At 39.8% G+C, this 18,612-nt stretch overlaps 1 protein-coding gene across 1 annotated transcript in view; it reads left to right on the forward strand.

Moving 5' to 3' along the window:
- EIF2AK3 (eukaryotic translation initiation factor 2 alpha kinase 3) overlaps nt 1-18,612 on the forward strand; it is a 42,467-nt gene that overhangs the window by 18,961 nt on the left and 4,894 nt on the right. The window contains exons 3-14 of the mRNA XM_066317292.1: nt 2,808-3,002; nt 4,602-4,732; nt 6,423-6,657; nt 6,911-7,073; nt 7,948-8,085; nt 8,627-8,749; nt 9,294-9,514; nt 9,845-9,957; nt 10,986-11,108; nt 12,346-12,495; nt 13,523-14,291; nt 18,181-18,348. Coding sequence (XP_066173389.1) covers nt 2,808-3,002; nt 4,602-4,732; nt 6,423-6,657; nt 6,911-7,073; nt 7,948-8,085; nt 8,627-8,749; nt 9,294-9,514; nt 9,845-9,957; nt 10,986-11,108; nt 12,346-12,495; nt 13,523-14,291; nt 18,181-18,348 — 2,529 coding nt within the window. The remainder of the gene's footprint in view (nt 1-2,807; nt 3,003-4,601; nt 4,733-6,422; nt 6,658-6,910; nt 7,074-7,947; nt 8,086-8,626; nt 8,750-9,293; nt 9,515-9,844; nt 9,958-10,985; nt 11,109-12,345; nt 12,496-13,522; nt 14,292-18,180; nt 18,349-18,612) is intronic.

An 18,612-nucleotide genomic window follows, 5' to 3' on the forward strand; every position in this document is an offset into this window, starting at 1 on the left:
GTCAGCATTGTCCCGTGTAATCCACTTACAGAGTCATCTTAAAAGAAGGTGGTTTTTTTCCCCTGCACTGTTTCTGTAGTGAAATAGCTCATTTGTGATGGTTAGTAACCCAAATGTCTCACTTGCACCTAGGGTTAGTATGACCTTATCCACTCTTCCTCTGGCATTGTCCTTCACTGCAACAGCTCTTCCTGCTGCCTGTGCTCCCTTTCCTGATGTGTTCATGGGCAGCAGCTGTGTCTTTACTCAGCTTTTCCCTCCCAGTGTCACCTAGGACGTGCTGCTCCTGTGGATGCCCTCAAGGTTGGGAGCACGGACAGGTGATCAACAGAGCTGACTAAAAATGTCATTTGTCCTCTGCAGCTCATGGGGACCGATGTTTTAGCAGTTGAGCAGGCAGAGAACCACTGTCAGGGAATTTCCGAAGCCATAACCTAATTTGATCTATATATTGGGAGTGTACAGGTGTGTATTGCTGAGTCAGCTTCATGCATCTTGAGAATTCAGGTGTGGTTCCTAGAAATGGCCAATGTCTGTGTGTTGTTTGCTGGTAGAAATTTCCTACTCGGGCCCTGGAGTAAAATCTTGGGGATAGGGGAGGCACTTTAGATGACATGTGTCACGCTGTCCTCAGAGCTTGCAGTTGCCCACAGAGTTTTCTTGCTCAGCAGCAATTCCTCAGTGGTTCACACCACTGTCTCCATTCTTCACAAACCGTGGAATATGGTTTCCAGCCCTTGGAGCAGACTATCTCATACTGGCATGGGCCTTCAGACTACTTGCATGTGTATGGATCATGTGCAGATCCATTCAGAGGATTTGTTAATGCAAACTAACAGCTGCACAGGCTAAAAGTTGTCATCAGAATTATTATGGGCTTCTGAAAGAATATATTACAGAAACGTTTTGTGGTATTACTCCACTGTTGAATGTGTTAACAAGGTACTTCCACCATCGTTACAGCTGCAATTTTGGCACTAGTATTTTGGTTTTAAAAATAAGTTTTCCAGATCTTCCCAGTCCTTCGTTTCTCAAGACCACAAGGTTGCTCTTGAATATGAATGTTTATATAAACTTTATTTGTTTGCTTTATTTGTCCACCAATCAGGTGACCTCTACAAATGACAGCCCCCACCCACCACCAGAATATTGCTTTTTTGTTGTTTTATTTCTCTCTGTGTGTGTGTATAGGGCTGTGTCTGTTTATTTTTCCTTCCCACTAGTAGGCAGTAATACAACATTTGTGTATCACATTCAGTGTCTTTTCCAGGATGTTTGGCCTTTATTCCCGTAAGGTAAAGATCTGAGAGGGAAAGAACACTAAAGAACCTAATTTTGCTTTGTAAAGAGCTTCACAGCTAATCTCAGGGGTTTATTTTTATCATCTCTCCAATTACACATTGTGCTCCTGAGAGGAGTTTTTTATTTCAATTGTTTGTCATCATGAGCTTTTCAAAGCTGGAAAGATCCCCTTGGATCCTTTAGGGATCTTAAATACCAGCAGTGTAGGGTAACTCACCTGAATTTTCTCTTTAAATGAGGTGTGTTGAACAATGCATGAGGAGATATTAGACATGACATGCACACCTCTGCAACATCTGTCTTTCCCTCACTGTTCAGGTGAATCCCAACTTCACTTAATGTTGTTTGCTCGACTCTGACCCAGTTAGAGGAATAAAAAATTCCATGTTATATGGAATTTGAATCATGCAGAAGATGTGGTTCCAAATCCTCACAGTCGCTCCAGAAATAATAACAAGAAACCTTCTGCTTCTTTTGTACCACTTTGTAATACACATCTGTGCCTTGAAGTGTGAGCAGGAATATTTTTTTCCAAGTGACTAATACACGTGTACCAGAAGCAGTCTTTAATTCCTAATGTGTCAAGTATCCAAATTTAATGTAATTATGTTGTAGGGTACTGCCCAAATGGACAGAGGTTCTGAAAAAGCACTAAAACCTCACATGTTAATCCATATCCTCAGAAGCTAAGATTATGTGGATTACAGTTTCTCACTGTTCTTGATGGGCACAGCCACTGTGGCTCCACAGCATTAGTTATGGTCCATCATGCTGATAATGAGTTTCTTAATAAGTCCCTTAGTACTCGCTGACAATGACTCATACTTCCGAACTAGGATCTCCTTGAAAATCTCTGTGTAGTGGATGAAATATTGTATCCCAGTGAAGATTATTTTTTTACTTGTGTGTTTAGGGAAAAGCCGGGCAATTTTTAAAGGACTAGTGTGCTTAAAGATATAAAATTCTGAGAAGTCAGATTTAACTGTGTGGAGAGGCAAAGGTGAAATGTGAGCTCTGATCTCAGTGATAATTGCTCTTTCTGTTTTACAGAAAGCTGGATATTCTGGAATAGACATTAATAGTCTAATAGTACAGCCTCAGCTGTACTTTTAAAATTACTCTATCTTGAAACTATCACAAATAATCTGCAAAACTTTGCACTTTAACCAGTGCCTGTCTCTTGGAGAATGCTTCAACCCACATCATATTTTCTGCAGTTTTGGATGAAACCTGTCAACTCATCGAGCTTTCAAATGTTTTGAAGAAGTGTCACACACTGAACTGTTTTTTAACTAAGAATAGTGAAATATGGATCTGATTTGAATGCCTGAAAGTTTTCTGTCTTCAGTATAACTTTGAAAAATAGGACTCTGAGATACAAAACCATTAGGACACTGGAGCATAATGCACTGGACTTACACAGCACTCCTGTTGCCATTTGTGGTCTGTGTGTTTTGATAAAATTATGGTTAAATCATATCTAACCTTGAATTCAATTATTTTAGGTGTTTGGAAACAAGATGATTATCCCTTCCTTGGATGGGGATCTCTTCCAGTGGGATCGGGATCGAGAGAGCATGGAAGCCGTTCCTTTCACTGTTGAATCTCTTCTTGAGTCATCCTACAAATTTGGCGAGGACGTTGTCTTAGTTGGGGGAAAGTCTTTGACCACCTACGGGCTGAGCTCCTATTCAGGGAAGGTAAGAGCTTGAGAAGCTGTTTGGTGTCTGTGCTTTTCGAGCTCTGCCTTGCAAACAGGTGACTCCTGAGGTTTAAACTGTGGTGCAGCTCAAGTGTTTAATAGCAGGGCACAAAAGGGCAGAACCTGAGCTTGGTGGGCTGTAGTAGGTGGCATGGCAATGCAATCTCCTCCTGCCTGAGAGCTGCTGCTCTGCCCCGTGCTGGCTTTAACACTTGTCTCACCATTTGCTAACCCAGCAGAGCACCGTTCACTTTTTACTCAATTGGTTTTGTGCTGGGTTCGCTGTAGCAGGGGACCAGGGGAGGCCAGAGGCTGCACAAGGGCAGAGACAGGGGATTTGTCACTAGAGCATAGTGAGGGATGACCCCTTTCTGTGGGAGGATTCAGCTTTATCCTCTGGCTCTGCTTGAAGTAGACTTTGCAGTTCAGCTCACTGTGTATCAATTAATGCTTTAGGTGATGCCTTTTTTACAACTAATTTTAGATTTTTCAAACTCATGTGGACAGAAAAAATTCAACATATGCAACAGTTAAGGACTTTTAGCTGTCAGTGTGTTTACTATCAGAAGTTCTTCTATTTTAAAGTCGTATTTAAAAGTTAAATTAAATGTCAGATGTCACTGAAGTGCTTGTAGATACTTCATGTAGTGAAGAAAAGACATTTGGTGATTCAGAAACATTGCATTTTAAAAGTTAAAAAATAGATTCAGTTAAAAAAATTAAAGTTCAGGGTGTTTGTTTTCAACAAAATCAGGATGGTGGGTTGTTGTTTTTTTCTTCATTTTCACCATACATTTTAATGTGGAACACTTCTGTGGTGTGGTGTGGAATCATCACTAGTGATAAAGACCACAGACACCAAACCAGAGTTCATGTTATGAATTCCTTTTGATTTCCTCACTGATAGCAGAGGGGTCTGTGCACCAACAGACTCCTCCTCCAGTGCTCAGAAAAGGAAATTTTCATTTCTGTTTCGACTCCTGCTTATGCTCAAAGCTGCCTCTTAGAGAAATAGTGCCCGACTCTTCTTTCCTAGGGGTTTGGGCAGTTTTATCTCTCTGGAACTGCCCATAAAATGCAGATTCCGTTTGAGATTGGGACTGTTGGAAACTGTGTGATTGTGAGAGTTCATTAATGTTCTCTTTTCCTTCTAATAGCTGACAAGGCAAAGGGGGAAGGCCTTGTGGTATTCTATATAAATCAATAGTATTTCATTTGAAGCTGATAGAGTTATGCTGAGACAAACATGACATGAAAGCAGAATTATGATGTGGGTCTTGCAGGAATGTTCTTTTGATGTCCATAGAAATAGTGGGAAAAGAGAGAGCTCAGATTTCTTTATGTTAGACATACGTGCAAAATATAGTCAAAATACCACAGACTGTAAACTTTCTAGAATCCCTTGAAAGTTTTCATTCTGAAAAGCTGTTATCTCTTAAACCAAGCTTTTCAACATCCTTCCAGTCAAATATCTAAAGTCATGGAGTTCCAAATTGCCTGCCAGCCAAGAACAGGCTGTAAGGATTGTTAGCTTTGAATGGTGCAGTCGATTATATTTGTTTTGAAGTTGCACATGTGAGCCTGTTTTGTCCCTCAGGTGAAGTACATCTGCTCAGCCGTGGGCTGCCGCCGCTGGGACGATGAGGAGACAGAGCAGGAGGAGACGCTCCTGCTGCACCGCACCCAGAAAACCGTCAGAGCTGTGGGGCCACGCAGTGGCAATGAAAAGTGAGTGAGAACTGCTCAGGAGCAGGCCCATAGAGATGGTGAGACAGAAAAGATAAGAATCAGATCACAGTTGCTTCCCTTGTCCTTGCTCACCTCGGAACAGTTTGTCACTGCTGTACTGCGCAAGGCAAATGTCACTACAACGTTTGTTCTAACTTGCTTTTGTACAAGAGGAGACAGTTTAAAAGTCTTCTTATAATCTACTCACTTTAAGGTGCTTTACCTACTAATGGTAACTGTCACTGGGGAGTGGTGTTGTACACTATGTCTTAAGCTTTCATTCTAAGTTGATATTTTAAATAATTCTTCTGTTTATGTTGTTCATTACATAATGTAGGTGGTCTGCTCTTTCTATGCTGTAGAAACTGGTTCAATCTGTGATTTTTCTAACACTGTCACATTGAAGTTTTAATACTTCAAGATTTCTGTAAAATTAAACATGTATTTTCTGGGGGAAAAAACCCCAAACCCACTTCATAAAAACACAGACTTAAAAAGCTGTGCTCTGTACATAGATATGAGTAACTAACCAGCAACATAGTGGAGAACCAGTCATTCCCTGTTCCCCTGCTCCCTCTTCTGTTTGCAGCAAGATGTGACAGGTTGTGAATTTGTAACCTATCAGAGAGAACCTAATGAGAACTCAGTAGATTAACAGATCAGATGTCTGAGAGGATAAATCTTGGTTTCTGTGTTTCTTGGAGACAGGTATTAGCCATGAGAGGTCTGTCAAAACTATAGTATTTAGTCTTGTCTCCCAGAATCCTGCTGTCTTTGTGGGAAACAGAGATGCTGTCCTGGTGACATCGAATGGGTTGGAAACATCTGGGGGTTTAATCCAGAGAAAATAACATCTTTAATAAGTCTACAGAGTGTATAAAATATATCAAACTTTTACCATGGGTTTTTTGGGAGCCAAAACCCAGTGTTCAGGGTTCCTGGTGGTTGCCAGACTGATCCTTTACCATGGCTTTAGGTACCCAAATATACTGTTCAAGAAATACCCCTTCATGCTGTCCAAGACACAAACATGCTTTTGCCATCTGTATCTTTGTTGGTTTACAAGAATTGGAAAGTTTTTTGCTGTGCAAGAAAACTGTGCTCCTTGCACATTTTATTGTACATTTGTCTTTTTTTTGGTATTAACCTATGGGACATGAGCAATCCTGCTTTCATGAAGTACCTGTCAAGGGATCTGTGTTAGGTTGTATGTGGGGTTAAACAAAAAAAAACGTTGTCCCTTTCTCAGTTTGAAAGATCTTATGTTTCCAATTAAATCCACTTGGTTAGTGAAGAGAAGAATTTTAGAATGCTGCTTTCTAAGAGCTTTGTACTTGCTGCTTTCATCAGCTACAGAATGTTTTCTTACTAAGCAGACCCAGCTGTAGTACTTGATGATTTTAATGTCCCCCTTCATACACTAAATTTTTAATGCCATTGGCCCTACTTTACCTGCTTTTTTCTCAGTTCACCCATCATGTTGGACAACATTTCTCAGCTTGTTTGATTTGTGTTCTGGATTAGTATTCCCTGCCTGGTACAATTTTGTTCATTTGAGAGCCTGAGAATTTACTGTGAAAATATGGGTCAAATATAGGTAATTCAGTTTAGAAATCTTCTGCACAGAGAACTAGGGACTTCCTTGGAAAATAAAAGCTGTTTCTACAAAGGTTTTCTCTTTTTCTTTGAGGTGGAATTTCAGTGTTGGTCACTTTGAGCTGCGCTATGTCCCAGATATTGAAACTAGAGCAGGATACATTGAGAGCAATTTTAAATCAAATATGAACAAAGAAGAAACAAAAATTATTTCAGATGTGGAGGAGCAGGAAGCTATGATGAAAGACACAGTGATAAAGGTCTCCGTGGCTGACTGGAAGGTGATGGCTTTTAACAGACGAGGAGGACATCTGGAATGGGAATACCAGGTAGGGGGAAAGACAGAATATTAAATATCACAAAAGTTGATGTTTTCAACATGCCTTTCATCTTTGGTTTCAGGCACTGTCTTTGTAAAGGAGCACACATCTGCTTGTAATTTTTAACTGAAGTTCTGACTTTGAGCCGCTGCATCTGTTACAAAAATTTAAACAAAAAATTTAAGCACTTTGGTTTTTATTATTCTTATTTAATAGCTGATTAATACAACATTAATTTCCCAATTACCTCTCTCCCCTTCAGTTTTGCACTCCAATTGCTTCTGCATGGTTGCTTAAGGATGGCAAAGTAATTCCAATCAGTTTGTTTGATGACACGAGTTACACAGCAAATAATGAGGTACTGGAAGATGAAGAAGATCTTGTGGAAGCTGCCAGAGGGGCCACAGAGTCCAGTGTCTATTTGGGTGAGACACCAACTGCAGCATTTTCTGTAGTAAACATTATTCATTTCTCTGTTGAGGTTGTAGTAAAGCAAATCTTTCTGTACGGGTAGATTTCAAACCCATAAATCTTTTCTATTTTGATTCTGAAATGTTCATTGCTTTGTAGATTCAGTACATGGGAGATGACCAAAAGTCTTGAAACTTTAGAAGACAGGTTGACAGCTAATAAAGCAGCCTTATTGCCCATTAATTTGTACACTGATGGCAGTAACTTACTGTGAAGAAAATTCAGATTGGATTTTACATGGCTTAGTTTTCATCCAGCTGTCAGAAATCACTGGATGTAGTTTGTGGCAATTTGAAATAGAGTGGCTTGAGCTCCTCCTCCTCAGCTGTCTGGAAGTGAATATGCTTTAGTTTTCTAAGACTTGGTTTCCCTTAGCCTTTTTCTCTTAAGTCTTTCCACCTTGTAGCTTTCCAATTAATGCTCAGAATAACAGATAAAGAATACCACTAGGAAGAAACCAGGTTGTTCTAGCCTTCCTCGTAATGGCTGTTTTGTGCAGCATTAACAAGGGTAGGAAGTTTGAGTGAGGTCTTACTCTGCAAATCCCAAACTCCTTTATAGCTGTTAAAAATTGCTGGCATTTTCCTGTAGCACAGGCTTTCCAGCAGTAAAAATGAGCTGTCCTGAACTCTCGCTTTCCTAGAACAAAGGGAAGATATTACTTGAATTCGTCCAACCTTGCAGTCAGAGTCAGTATCTCAGGTTCTCAGAATATGAAGGAGTATTTTCAAAGATGTTTTTAACCATGTATTTTGACTAGACAGTTTTATTCCAGGGTTTGAAGAGAAACAAATCTAAAGACTAAATGTGTCCTTCTTTATTACTTAGGTATGTTCAGGGGCCAGTTGTATCTTCAATCATCAGTCAGAATTTCTGAGAAATTCCCAACCAACCCAAAGGCTCTGGAATCCAGGAACGATAATGCAATTATTCCTCTTCCCAAAATCAAGTGGAAACCTTTAATCCGTAAGCAGCAATTGAGAGTTTCCTTTATTGCCTTAGCTCAGAAAAGACAGGACATCTTTCTGATTTCCAGTATATTTCAAACTAGTCTGATGTTTCCAACTGTAAACTACTTCAGGACTATCTCTGGGCTTTATTAAGTGTTTTTTCTTTTCTAATAAAATGTTTAATATCTGTTTTCTTTTACTGTGGATTTGACAGGGGTTTTGTTAGTAATGAAATGTTGGGTCTCCCTAATCAAATTTTTCAGCAAAAAGAGGAAGAAGTTTTTTGCAGTGATGTGAATATGAGTGAATTGACTTGTCAAGGTGACAATTATTCTGTAACTGTTACATTAAAGTACCTTTCTTGATGTTTGCTTCTATGAAATTTACTTCTTATGACCTGTTTGAAGAGGCATTCTGTAAGATTATGCAATTGGAGTTCTCTTTAAATTAATGTGAGAACAGAGTTTTACAAACAATTGACATTTTTTATACTCTGAAGAATTAGGAGTCTGTACTTGAAATAAAGCTCAGGAAAATTTTGTCTTTTCTATGCTTAGAATCGCCTTCCAGGACTCCAGTGTTGGTGGGCTCTGATGAGTTTGATAAGTGTCTCAGCAATGACAAGTATTCTCATGAGGAATACAGCAATGGAGCACTGTCAGTTCTGCAGTACCCATATGGTAGGTGAAGTTCCAGACTTCAAAGTGTTTCAGATACCCAGGTTTTATTATCTGTGGATTTCAATAAATTACCACTTGTTTGACCTTAAATATATGTGTTTTTTTAATATTTAATGAACTAGGAAATTATTGCCCAAACTAGGATTTCCAGATTGTGATGTAGGTACAATTAGTGCCACATAAGTGTAAAATGCCAGAAATTGCTTCTGAAGAGCTGTTGTGTGTGCTGCTGTTACCACTGAGGGTTGTTTGGAGTGGAAAAATCTTGGGAATTACTTTTTTAAGAATTTATTAACAGTGCTGGAGACTCAGGATGGTTGTCACAAGTTTTCCATATGGAAGCTATTCTGGTTTAAAGCTAGGGAGGCATAGGTGCTGTCCACAGCCTTAATTAACTAAATTTGCTGATGTGCCATTTAAAATCATGGATAATGGAAATAAAAACACTCTATGTCTGTTGAGAAGACCTATTAATGAGAAGCCAGAGTTGTTTCTTAAGCACCAGCAAGTAAATCCATGTTGTCTTCGTGTGTTTTATACACAGATAATGGTTATTACTTACCCTACTACAAGAGGGAGAGAAATAAACGTAGCAACCAGATCACGGTTAGATTTTTTGATGACACAAATTACAAGAGCATTCGCAAAAAGGATCCTGTTCTTCTGCTTCACTGGTGGAAGGAAATTGTTGGCACCATTGTATTCTGTATCGTGGCCACGACCTTTATTGTGCGCAAACTCTTCCATCCCCACCCTTACAGCAGAGTAAGTATTTTCTTCTGAATCCCAAATATAGAAGGAATTATTTTAGCTGTTTCTTTCAGTTTAGACTCTGCAATGAGTAATATTAATAAGTTAATAACTAATGAGGTAACAAAATCAAAAGCCTAAATTTATTGTTTAATCTGTGTGTGAAGGCTGCCAGCTGCCACATACAATTTGCTTAACTGCTTCAGCAAGCAGATTAGACTGCTTCTGACGTGTCTGGAGATATTTATTCAATGCCTTATCTAGGGTACAAACCAGTCTCAGGCACTCAAGGAGTTGATTTTGTTTGTTTGTTTGTTTTGTTCTTGTTTTGGAAATCCTTGTTAGCTGCGGAAGGAGTCTGAAACACAGTGTCAGACTGATTGTAAGTATGAGCCCACTTGTGGAGACATTAAAGACAACAGCTGGAGTGATGCCAAGAACTCTGGATATGTGTCAAGGTGAGGTCTGTTCAACACAACATAAACAGGGTGTTTAATCAGTGTGGCTGCTAATACTATCTGGAGATAGAGTAGGTGTTCACCTGTTCTTACCTAGGAACTCCCAGTCCTCTGACATTGCAGGATAATCAGCAACTGGCAAAAAAGACTCTGTGACCCCAGTTACTCATGGGACATTGCAGTTATGGTTAGTCTCAGAAATTCCAGAGAGTCAACAGGTTACATGTGGTCAGAAGTATCGCTCTCATGCTTCTTGCTGATATGCCAAATGGGAGATTGATCCTTGTAGGTCTTAATCAGTGTTTACTCCATCTGTTCCTGTGTTTATGGTGTAAGACAGAGAAAGGCAGTCGCAGGTGGAAGCAGATGACATTTTATATACTCTGCAGAATAAGCAGTCTATACTTGAAATAAAACCTTTATTAGTTTTACAAAGGAGTTGGTTAAGACAAAATGCTTAATAGGGGCATGCCATTATGCTCCAGAGCAAATGTGACCATTTCCTGTACATTTGTAACTCAATGAAAGTAAAAACTAGAGTGTTTAAAATGAGGAAGGGTAAGAAAAGTAGTAATATCTAAAAACAGAGATGTTTTGGATGTGATGTTTAGAAGGACTAGTTGCAGAAACAGTTATTTGGGGTAGGGTTAAATGTAAATCATGATTTAGAAAATACTTAGCTATAGAAATGTGGGCTATATACACAGGATCCAGTACACATGCAAGCTGGTGATCTGAAAAACCTCTTCAGTTTGTCCAGTGCATGCAGAATGCATCCTGCTGGCCTGTGATAAACTCTGCATAAATACATATTGAGCAACTGTCCATTTCATAGACAGAGAATTGCTCACGGTGGGTGAGCAGGGAATAATAAATAATTCTGCAAGTCCTTCATCATGTTTTGCCTGTACAGAACTACTTCAGTCAAGGTCATAAGTGACTTTATTTTTCTATCTATACTAATGCATTTTTCCTCCTCTATCCTCCCTCCCTTCTTCTGTCTCTTCCTCACACCCCCCTGTCCCCAGATATCTGACAGATTTTGAACCAATTCAGTGTCTGGGTCGTGGAGGTTTTGGAGTGGTCTTTGAAGCCAGAAATAAAGTAGATGACTGCAACTATGCCATCAAGAGGATCCGATTGCCCAACAGGTAATGAATGGGTTTGTTGGGACACAGAATAATGAATGAATGGTGAGATCCCATCCTACACATCCTACATCTGCTCCTGAACTGATTTCCCAGATATTTCATTAGGATGAATGACATACTTTTTAATGGGGGGCTGACTTAGTTTTGGCACAGAGAATTTGGCATGTGCAATCCCAGCAAAGGTGACCTGCTTGGCTAAAACACTTGCAATAGCAGATCCCTTTGTGGGCATGCTGCTCCACGGGGATTTCCTTGATGAACAGAGCCTTTGCTAACAGGACCAGTTATTACAGTGCTGTTAATGTGCTTCTCTCCTTCCTCTCCTTGCCTTTCCGATTCCACCTCCTCTTCCTTCTCTCTCTCCCTCACCTACGTTTTTGACTCCACTTGCCCTTTCGTTTCATTTTCTGGTCCCACAACCCCTACCTTTTCTCTCAGTCATAGGTGGTCAAGCCATGCTGCTGAATTACCCTACCCAGAGCTTGCAGCACTTCCTTTTAGTGGGAGATGGGAGACACTGCTTCTGGAAATCTCAAGTTAGAACAGCAAGAGGGAGGGGGTAAAGCTATAATATCTAGAATTACTCTTTTTTGAATGTGGTAAATAAGTGTGACTATTCAAGACTAAAGGTTTTGTTCTGAGATTTAAGGTAGCCTAAATTCTTATTTTCCAAGCATATTCAAAGCTATTAAATAAACCCATTACATTTTATTTGGTCCAGTTACAGTCTTATGAAGAGAGATAAATTCCTTCAGTAAGACAGGAGGCTGCCTGCTTTCCTGTCCACAACAAAAATAGTCCTCATGCAACTTCTTTACCTATTGCCAATTAAAAAACAAATACTAAGGTATTGCTGTCTGTCTTTTGCATCAGTGTCTTCTACATCCCTGTAGAGTATTGCTGTTTAAAATCCTGTTTTCTATCCTTGAGAACAGTTGACAGGAAGATGAACTTTTTCTTCCTGTTTTTGCTGCCTGTAATTATGTGAAAAGGGAAGACTAAATATTGAGCCATTAGGAGCACAGTAGGAGCACATTCTGCTCCTCCACACTTCTAAGCTAAAGGAGTTAAGTTGCTCTGGGGAATTTATGACATATTTTTGTTTTTATGTGAAAAGCAATGCTACTGCCCTGGTGTATACTGGGGCAGCTTTGATTAAATTCCTTTGCAGAAATTTTTGTGCTGTGCTGTTGCTTTTTGTCACCAGGTCTCTTTTTCTCCTCACCCCAAACCATAGGGAGCTGGCTCGTGAAAAGGTGATGAGGGAAGTCAAGGCTTTGGCTAAGCTTGAGCATCCAGGGATTGTTCGGTATTTCAATGCCTGGCTGGAAGCTCCCCCTGAGAGATGGCAGGAAAAGATGGATGAGCAGTGGTTAAAAGATGAAAGGTAACTCATGGGGCTCTTTTTAACAATTGAATATGAGATTGTATGTCAAGAGAACTAAAAAACTGGTAGAAGATCCAGGAAGGTGGAGATATTGTCTAGGAGAGAAGTGGTTGTTAATTTAGCCTGCCAACTTTTCAATTGAACAGGTAAATAAATAAAAAATATATTACCCTTCCACATAAAGTTCTTGATTTATGGGTCCTCTCTTGTGTTAAGATTCTTCTTTCAGCTTAGGAACATGACATGTTTCTTAATTGAACTTGTGTAACTGAATCTTGTGGTGATTGGAAAGTTGGAGCATTGCTGCTGTGATTCAGTTTCAAACTTTGGCATCTCTGCCTTCTTTGTTCCTTTCTACTGCTTTCTTCCTCTTCATTGTCTTGAGTTAGATGGACCTGATACAGTCCATCAGTGAATTTATTTCAGCAGAAATATGTGAGGGATAATCCGACTGACAATTTGTGAAGCTTGATAGAAGTAGGTTAAAAAGAGAAAATTAGATAAAGTAGTTAGAGAATGTGAAGGGAGAGGAAAAAGTGGGTGTATATTGGCATTTATAGAATGAGGGCTAATACAAGACTGCTGGGTGGTTTCATAATAACATCTTAACATGCATTACAATTTTTAGAATACAGCGACCTTTATATTTCAGGCATCAAATTAACATTTCACAGCTGTAATTCTTCCAAGGCACTTTAAATAGTCCTTGCAGTGCATGTTCCAAAGGGCTGAATTTTTTCAAACTGAAGATGAGCCTGATTGCACATTAGGAATGCAGGCAGTAGTGCTTGTTAAATATTCCTTTATCAACACTTTGGTCTCAATGAGAAAACATCCTTGCTAAGACACAGGTGTTAAATCCTGGTTATTAGTGATTCCCACACTTGGGGAGTCATTCCGTGTTGCAGTATGACACAGGTGTCAGGGGTAGTTGTTAAAATCTGGGCCTTTGGAAGTGCATTTCTAGTGAAATGGTTGGAATCTCCTACAATTTCTCTAGTACTGATTTCTCAGCTTTGTCTTCCAGCACTGATTGGCCACTCAGTTCTCCCAGCCCGATGGATGTCCCATCATTTAAGATCACAACAGAGCCATTTTCAACAAAGGAACACACTGAAGTTACTGCAGCTTCATCGGAGAGGGTGGGGTCTGTGGGGATACCCTGTGGTCAGTCAGATTCATCTGGAAGCCAGTTTTCTCCTCTAGAATTTTCTGACACAGACAACAGGGACTTGCAGCACTCAGAAGATCCACTATTAAACCTTCAGGACAGTGTCCTCACAGGCTGTGATGCAGAAGACAGTACTATCAATAGTAATGAGCTGGGACACTCCTTGGAAATATGTTCTTCATCTGTACCTGTTGTACATCTGAAGGAAGGGACCTCCTCCTCTATTGTGTTTGAGGATTCTGGCTGTGGAAATGCCTCTAGTAAGGAAGATAAAGTTGATGTTTCACATAATGAGGGTCCTTCTGAGGATAAAGGGAAAAGTACAAAGGAATCTGATAACAAGAAATCTGCTTCAGGAAGTCCCCTCTCCGTTTCTCCTCCAAGGCCAACAAGTTTAAGCCTGGACCTTTCTAAAAACACTGCAGAAAAAGTAAAACCCACCTCTCCAAAGGTGTATCTGTACATCCAGATGCAGCTCTGCCGGAAGGAGAACCTTAAAGACTGGATGAGCAGAAGATGCTCCATAGAGGAGAGGGAAAGGACAGAGTGTCTGCAGATCTTTCTGCAGATTGCTGAAGCTGTTGACTTTCTGCATAGCAAAGGATTAATGCACAGGGATCTCAAGGTTTGTATCTGTAGGTTGCTCTGTGTGGGAGGAATGTGGCATTGGAGACAAAGTCTGCCAAAAACAGCTGACTCCTGTCAGTGACCTCAGCATGGGTGTTAAAAAAGCTGAATCAATGTCTGTATAATAATCCGGAGGTGCAGTGCTCCAGGAAATAAACATTCATCACTTGTTACTGCAATTAAAATCTTTCTTACAGCAAGACTTCTCATACCTGGCACAGATCGGTGGCATTTGTCCTATGGTATTTTTAATTCATGTTCTTTGTACAGGGTTTTCAGTGCTGAGCTGTGTGACAAAGCTATTTTGGATCCTGTTCTACTATTTCAAGTGAAGCAGATAATTGGCAGTGTGGAGCTTGTAGTTGGACTTGATCTTAAAAGCCTTTTCCAACCTAAATAATTCTGTGATTCTAATTCTGGTATTTTCATTCTTTCTATAGCAATGACAGCCTAAAAGGAGCAGTGTTACTCTTGGTTAGATAAAGTAAAAATTAAGTATTACTGCTCTGGAATTGAAATGTAAAGTGTCCTGGAGCAGAATTGTGAGCCAATGCCAGCAATCACAGTGAAGCTTTCTGAAGTATTCACAGTATTTTTAATAACACAGCATCCAGACAGTGAGGACTGGGAAAGGTGGTTTGCACCTCTGGGGTTTAGTGTAACTGAAGTCAAGAGTAACTTGTACCTTTTCTTTAATTTTGTTCATGATCCTTCTATGCTAGTGCCTAATTTTCCTCCAGCTTAAAGCACTGGAAGTGTTTTACCAAATGTGTTACCAAATAAACAAGTTTGATTGAAGAGACCAGCTGAAGTTAGTTTCATTAGGCCAGGTTCTGAGAAATGGATCCTTTTTGCAAAATGTGGACAGCTCTGTTTCTCTTTGCTTGCTTGACGGAGGAGTATTAAGGCCTCTAATACTCTACCTCAGTGGAATAATTACTGAAATGATTGTGGCTTCTCAGATAGTAATTTGGTATCAGTAGAAGCAAAAGCTAAAAAATGCCATCTCAGATGTGGCAGTAAAAGGAGGTTCAAATGCAGTAATCCTCAAAGGATTAGAAAAGTTAGAAAAACTCATGAGCTCTTCCAAGTATTTTCTTTTCCCATCAGCATTAGGCAATTACGTTGAACCAGTTATCTGACAAATCTTTAGTGCTTGAGAAACTGACCATAAAAGTAATTAAATCCCTGTACTAATATGCTGCTAGACATGTTAATTAGTAACCTTAACAATACTGTCAGTTGTAGCTCTCTGCAGTCTTCACTGAGCTCACTGTTCAGTAAACCTTACATAGATCTTCACTTAAACTGTGTTGATCAGCAGGTGTGGAGTGTTTTGTTGGAACATCTTAAAAGTTCAGTGCTGGCAGCAATTTGAACACGAGATTTAATTTTGTTTACTTGGTGTAACCAACTTGGAAAGGATCTCCCTGGACAAACAACTTCCTCTTTCAGGAAACTTTCTATGCTTGTATAGACGTTATTCTTGGATCCCAAAGTTTATTTGTCTGTTATGTGTTAATTTGGTGAAAACAACAGCCAGTTTATTTAATTATTTTCTATACTTTTCAGAAGCTCCTAGGAAGAGATCTCATCTAATTTTGTAATTTGTTCAAGAGATTGGTCATGCAGCCCTGAATTGGTGCCAGCACTAACAAGTGAATAACCTGCAAAGTTGCTTTGGCTTGGCTACAGAGCTCAATGATTGCAGAGGCCAGTTCTTGCTCCCATTGGCACCAACAAAAGCTGGTAGATCTGTGTGAAAACAAATTTCTATGTGAGCACATTAAAAGATCCAAGAACTAATCTAAATATTTAAATTAACAGTGCACATTAAAAATACATTAATGAGCCTCCTGCTAATCAGAGATACTGTAATGACAAGATGGCAGGAATTTATGTGGGCAAGCAAAGAGGTCAGAGTTCAAATTCTTTTGAAGAAAATGAAGTGCAGAAACAAAAGTCTGTCTGTCAAGTGAATTTACTGTTATTCCTAGGATAAGCTGTCGGTCATGCTTGGCAGCTCAAAAGAAATTATCAGTTTCAAAGAACTGCAGAACAGTCTTGGATACATTTTGCAGCATTAATTGAATTAAACAGAGTATCTCAGATGTGTGAGAAGCTTATTCCTGCCTGTGAAAAAATGAGAATTCTTATTCTGACTGAAGGATATGGAGAGAAATTTCTTTCTGCAGGTGGCAAGATAACTAAACTAGAGGATGGTTATATTTAATTGTCCTCTCCTGATGATTTAAATCAAAACTGTGTGCTTCTGCCTTAAGCTTTTTCTTCTCCCAAGTGTGATCTTGATAGTTTATTTTTGCTGGTATTTTGCAATAGCATAGAGTCCGTTCTCCTTATTTGTAGAAACTATTTGCTAGCCTGTTCAGAGACAGTCTGTGTCCAGCCAGAGAAATACTGAAATAAACTTTCTGTTATGAGGAGGTTATCCCCAGGAAACAAGACTTGGAGGAGAGTGGAGATCAAGGCAGTGGGATACAAACTCCTGATGGAGATGTTTGTTCCTTGAACATTAAAATTCTGATACTAAGACTTTTGATCATGTGGGTGTGCACTGAGGGGTGGGTGCTCTGTAAATGCTTCAGCCAGAGTCTGAGGACACTGTGCATTTACAGGGCAGTGGCTTTTGTGCCCTGAATGCTCTGTCACTCCAAAGGGCTGGACATTCATTACATGAAAATACAGTGGGAGATAAGACCTAGCTCAGAAGGCAGTTTCAGAGGCAGGATGTGGGCACTGTGGAACTGTTTCTCTAGTGCTTCTCTCAGAGCTGGCCATTGCCTAAAAATAAAAAGCAAGAAGCCTTTTCTTTGTCTTGTTTCTCATGCACACAATGGGTTTGTCTTTAACTTAGGAAGTCAGATGGACTTAAAAGTAGGTCAGCTTTGTGGTCCTTAATCGTGGAAAAGTATTGCCTTCTATCTGTCTGCCTGCTCCTGTTGCAGGGCTTATGTCAGCAAAGCATAGACCACGTTCTCCCAGCCTGAAGGGTTCAGGAGCTCTGAGAGGAGCTTGCCCAGCACCCCTTGCTTCTTCACAGCTTGGCCCTGTAAAAGCATCCTGCTGCTTCCTTCCCCTTGCAGGATCAGTCTGTTCTTCCCCCAATACTCTGTGTCTCTATTTGTAACCCAGCTGGAGTGTTAGATTTCAAGGGAATAATCATTCTTTTGGTGGGTGCTGTCAGCCAGGAAGCAAATTTCTTGGAAATCTTATCTGGGATGTGCACCACTGGCAAAGTGACATCTCTGTTTCAGTCTCTTTTATCAGTAGGCTAAGCCAAGGATGGTGGTGTGTGGCAAACAAGCTAGAGGAGAGTCAAGCCAGATCATCGCTATTACTTTTATAAAATGCAAAGTTCTTAAGCTTCTATCAAAAATAAACTTCTAATTCTGTTATGCAAACAGTTGTTCCCATGTTAAACTGCACAGTTACACTGAAAAGCAGACCTTGTTCCTGTTGTATCTATAATTTAACACTAAGATGACATGCTGTGTGTTGGTTATTAATACAGCAAATTACTTTAGCACTTAGGGATTAAAATTCAAAAGCCCAGGAGATGGAACTGCAGCATGTGGTGTGAAAGTGTCATGTGATGAAGGGTGGATAACTTACCAGTGCTGTTCCTCAGCAGACCTGTGTGCTGCTGGTAAACCTCTGCTGAATAACAAGAAATAAGCAGTCTGAGTTTCAGGAAGAGACAGTGGTTAATGCAGGAGTAATTACTTTTTCTTGAATAGTTACCATTCTTAGCTGCTCTCCTTCAGCAGTTCAGTGAATGTTTTAACCCTGACAAGCTTCTGAGTTAGAACCAAGTGTTGTAACCACTGTTTGTAGCTTACTTTTTCTTTTCACTTTTGTTTTCTCAGCCTTCCAATATATTTTTCACAATGGATGACATAGTAAAGGTTGGGGATTTTGGACTGGTGACTGCTATGGACCAAGATGAGGAGGAGGAATCAGTTCTGACCCCAATGCCAGCTTATGCCAGGCACACAGGACAAGTAGGGACCAAACTATACATGAGCCCGGAACAGGTTTGTGCTCTCTTCTCCAAAGCTGTATTTGGCAATGCCTGGAAGAGCCCTGAATTTTTGGGAGCTCTAAGATCAGGCACTCCTAGTAAACGATTGCAATCAAGTCACTTAAATTCTTTCTCATCAAAATAGAGTTTTGAGCTAAAGTGAATTCCAAAATTACTATTTAAATATATATATTTGTTAGAGCAAAAATAGTGGCTAATTATTCAGACTAGATGCATTCATTTTTCTTGATTTTAATGCAGTATAAGAAGGTAACTG

Source organism: Sylvia atricapilla, chromosome 4 (genome assembly GCF_009819655.1).
Source record: "Sylvia atricapilla isolate bSylAtr1 chromosome 4, bSylAtr1.pri, whole genome shotgun sequence".
Classification (NCBI taxonomy): Eukaryota; Metazoa; Chordata; class Aves; order Passeriformes; family Sylviidae; genus Sylvia; species Sylvia atricapilla.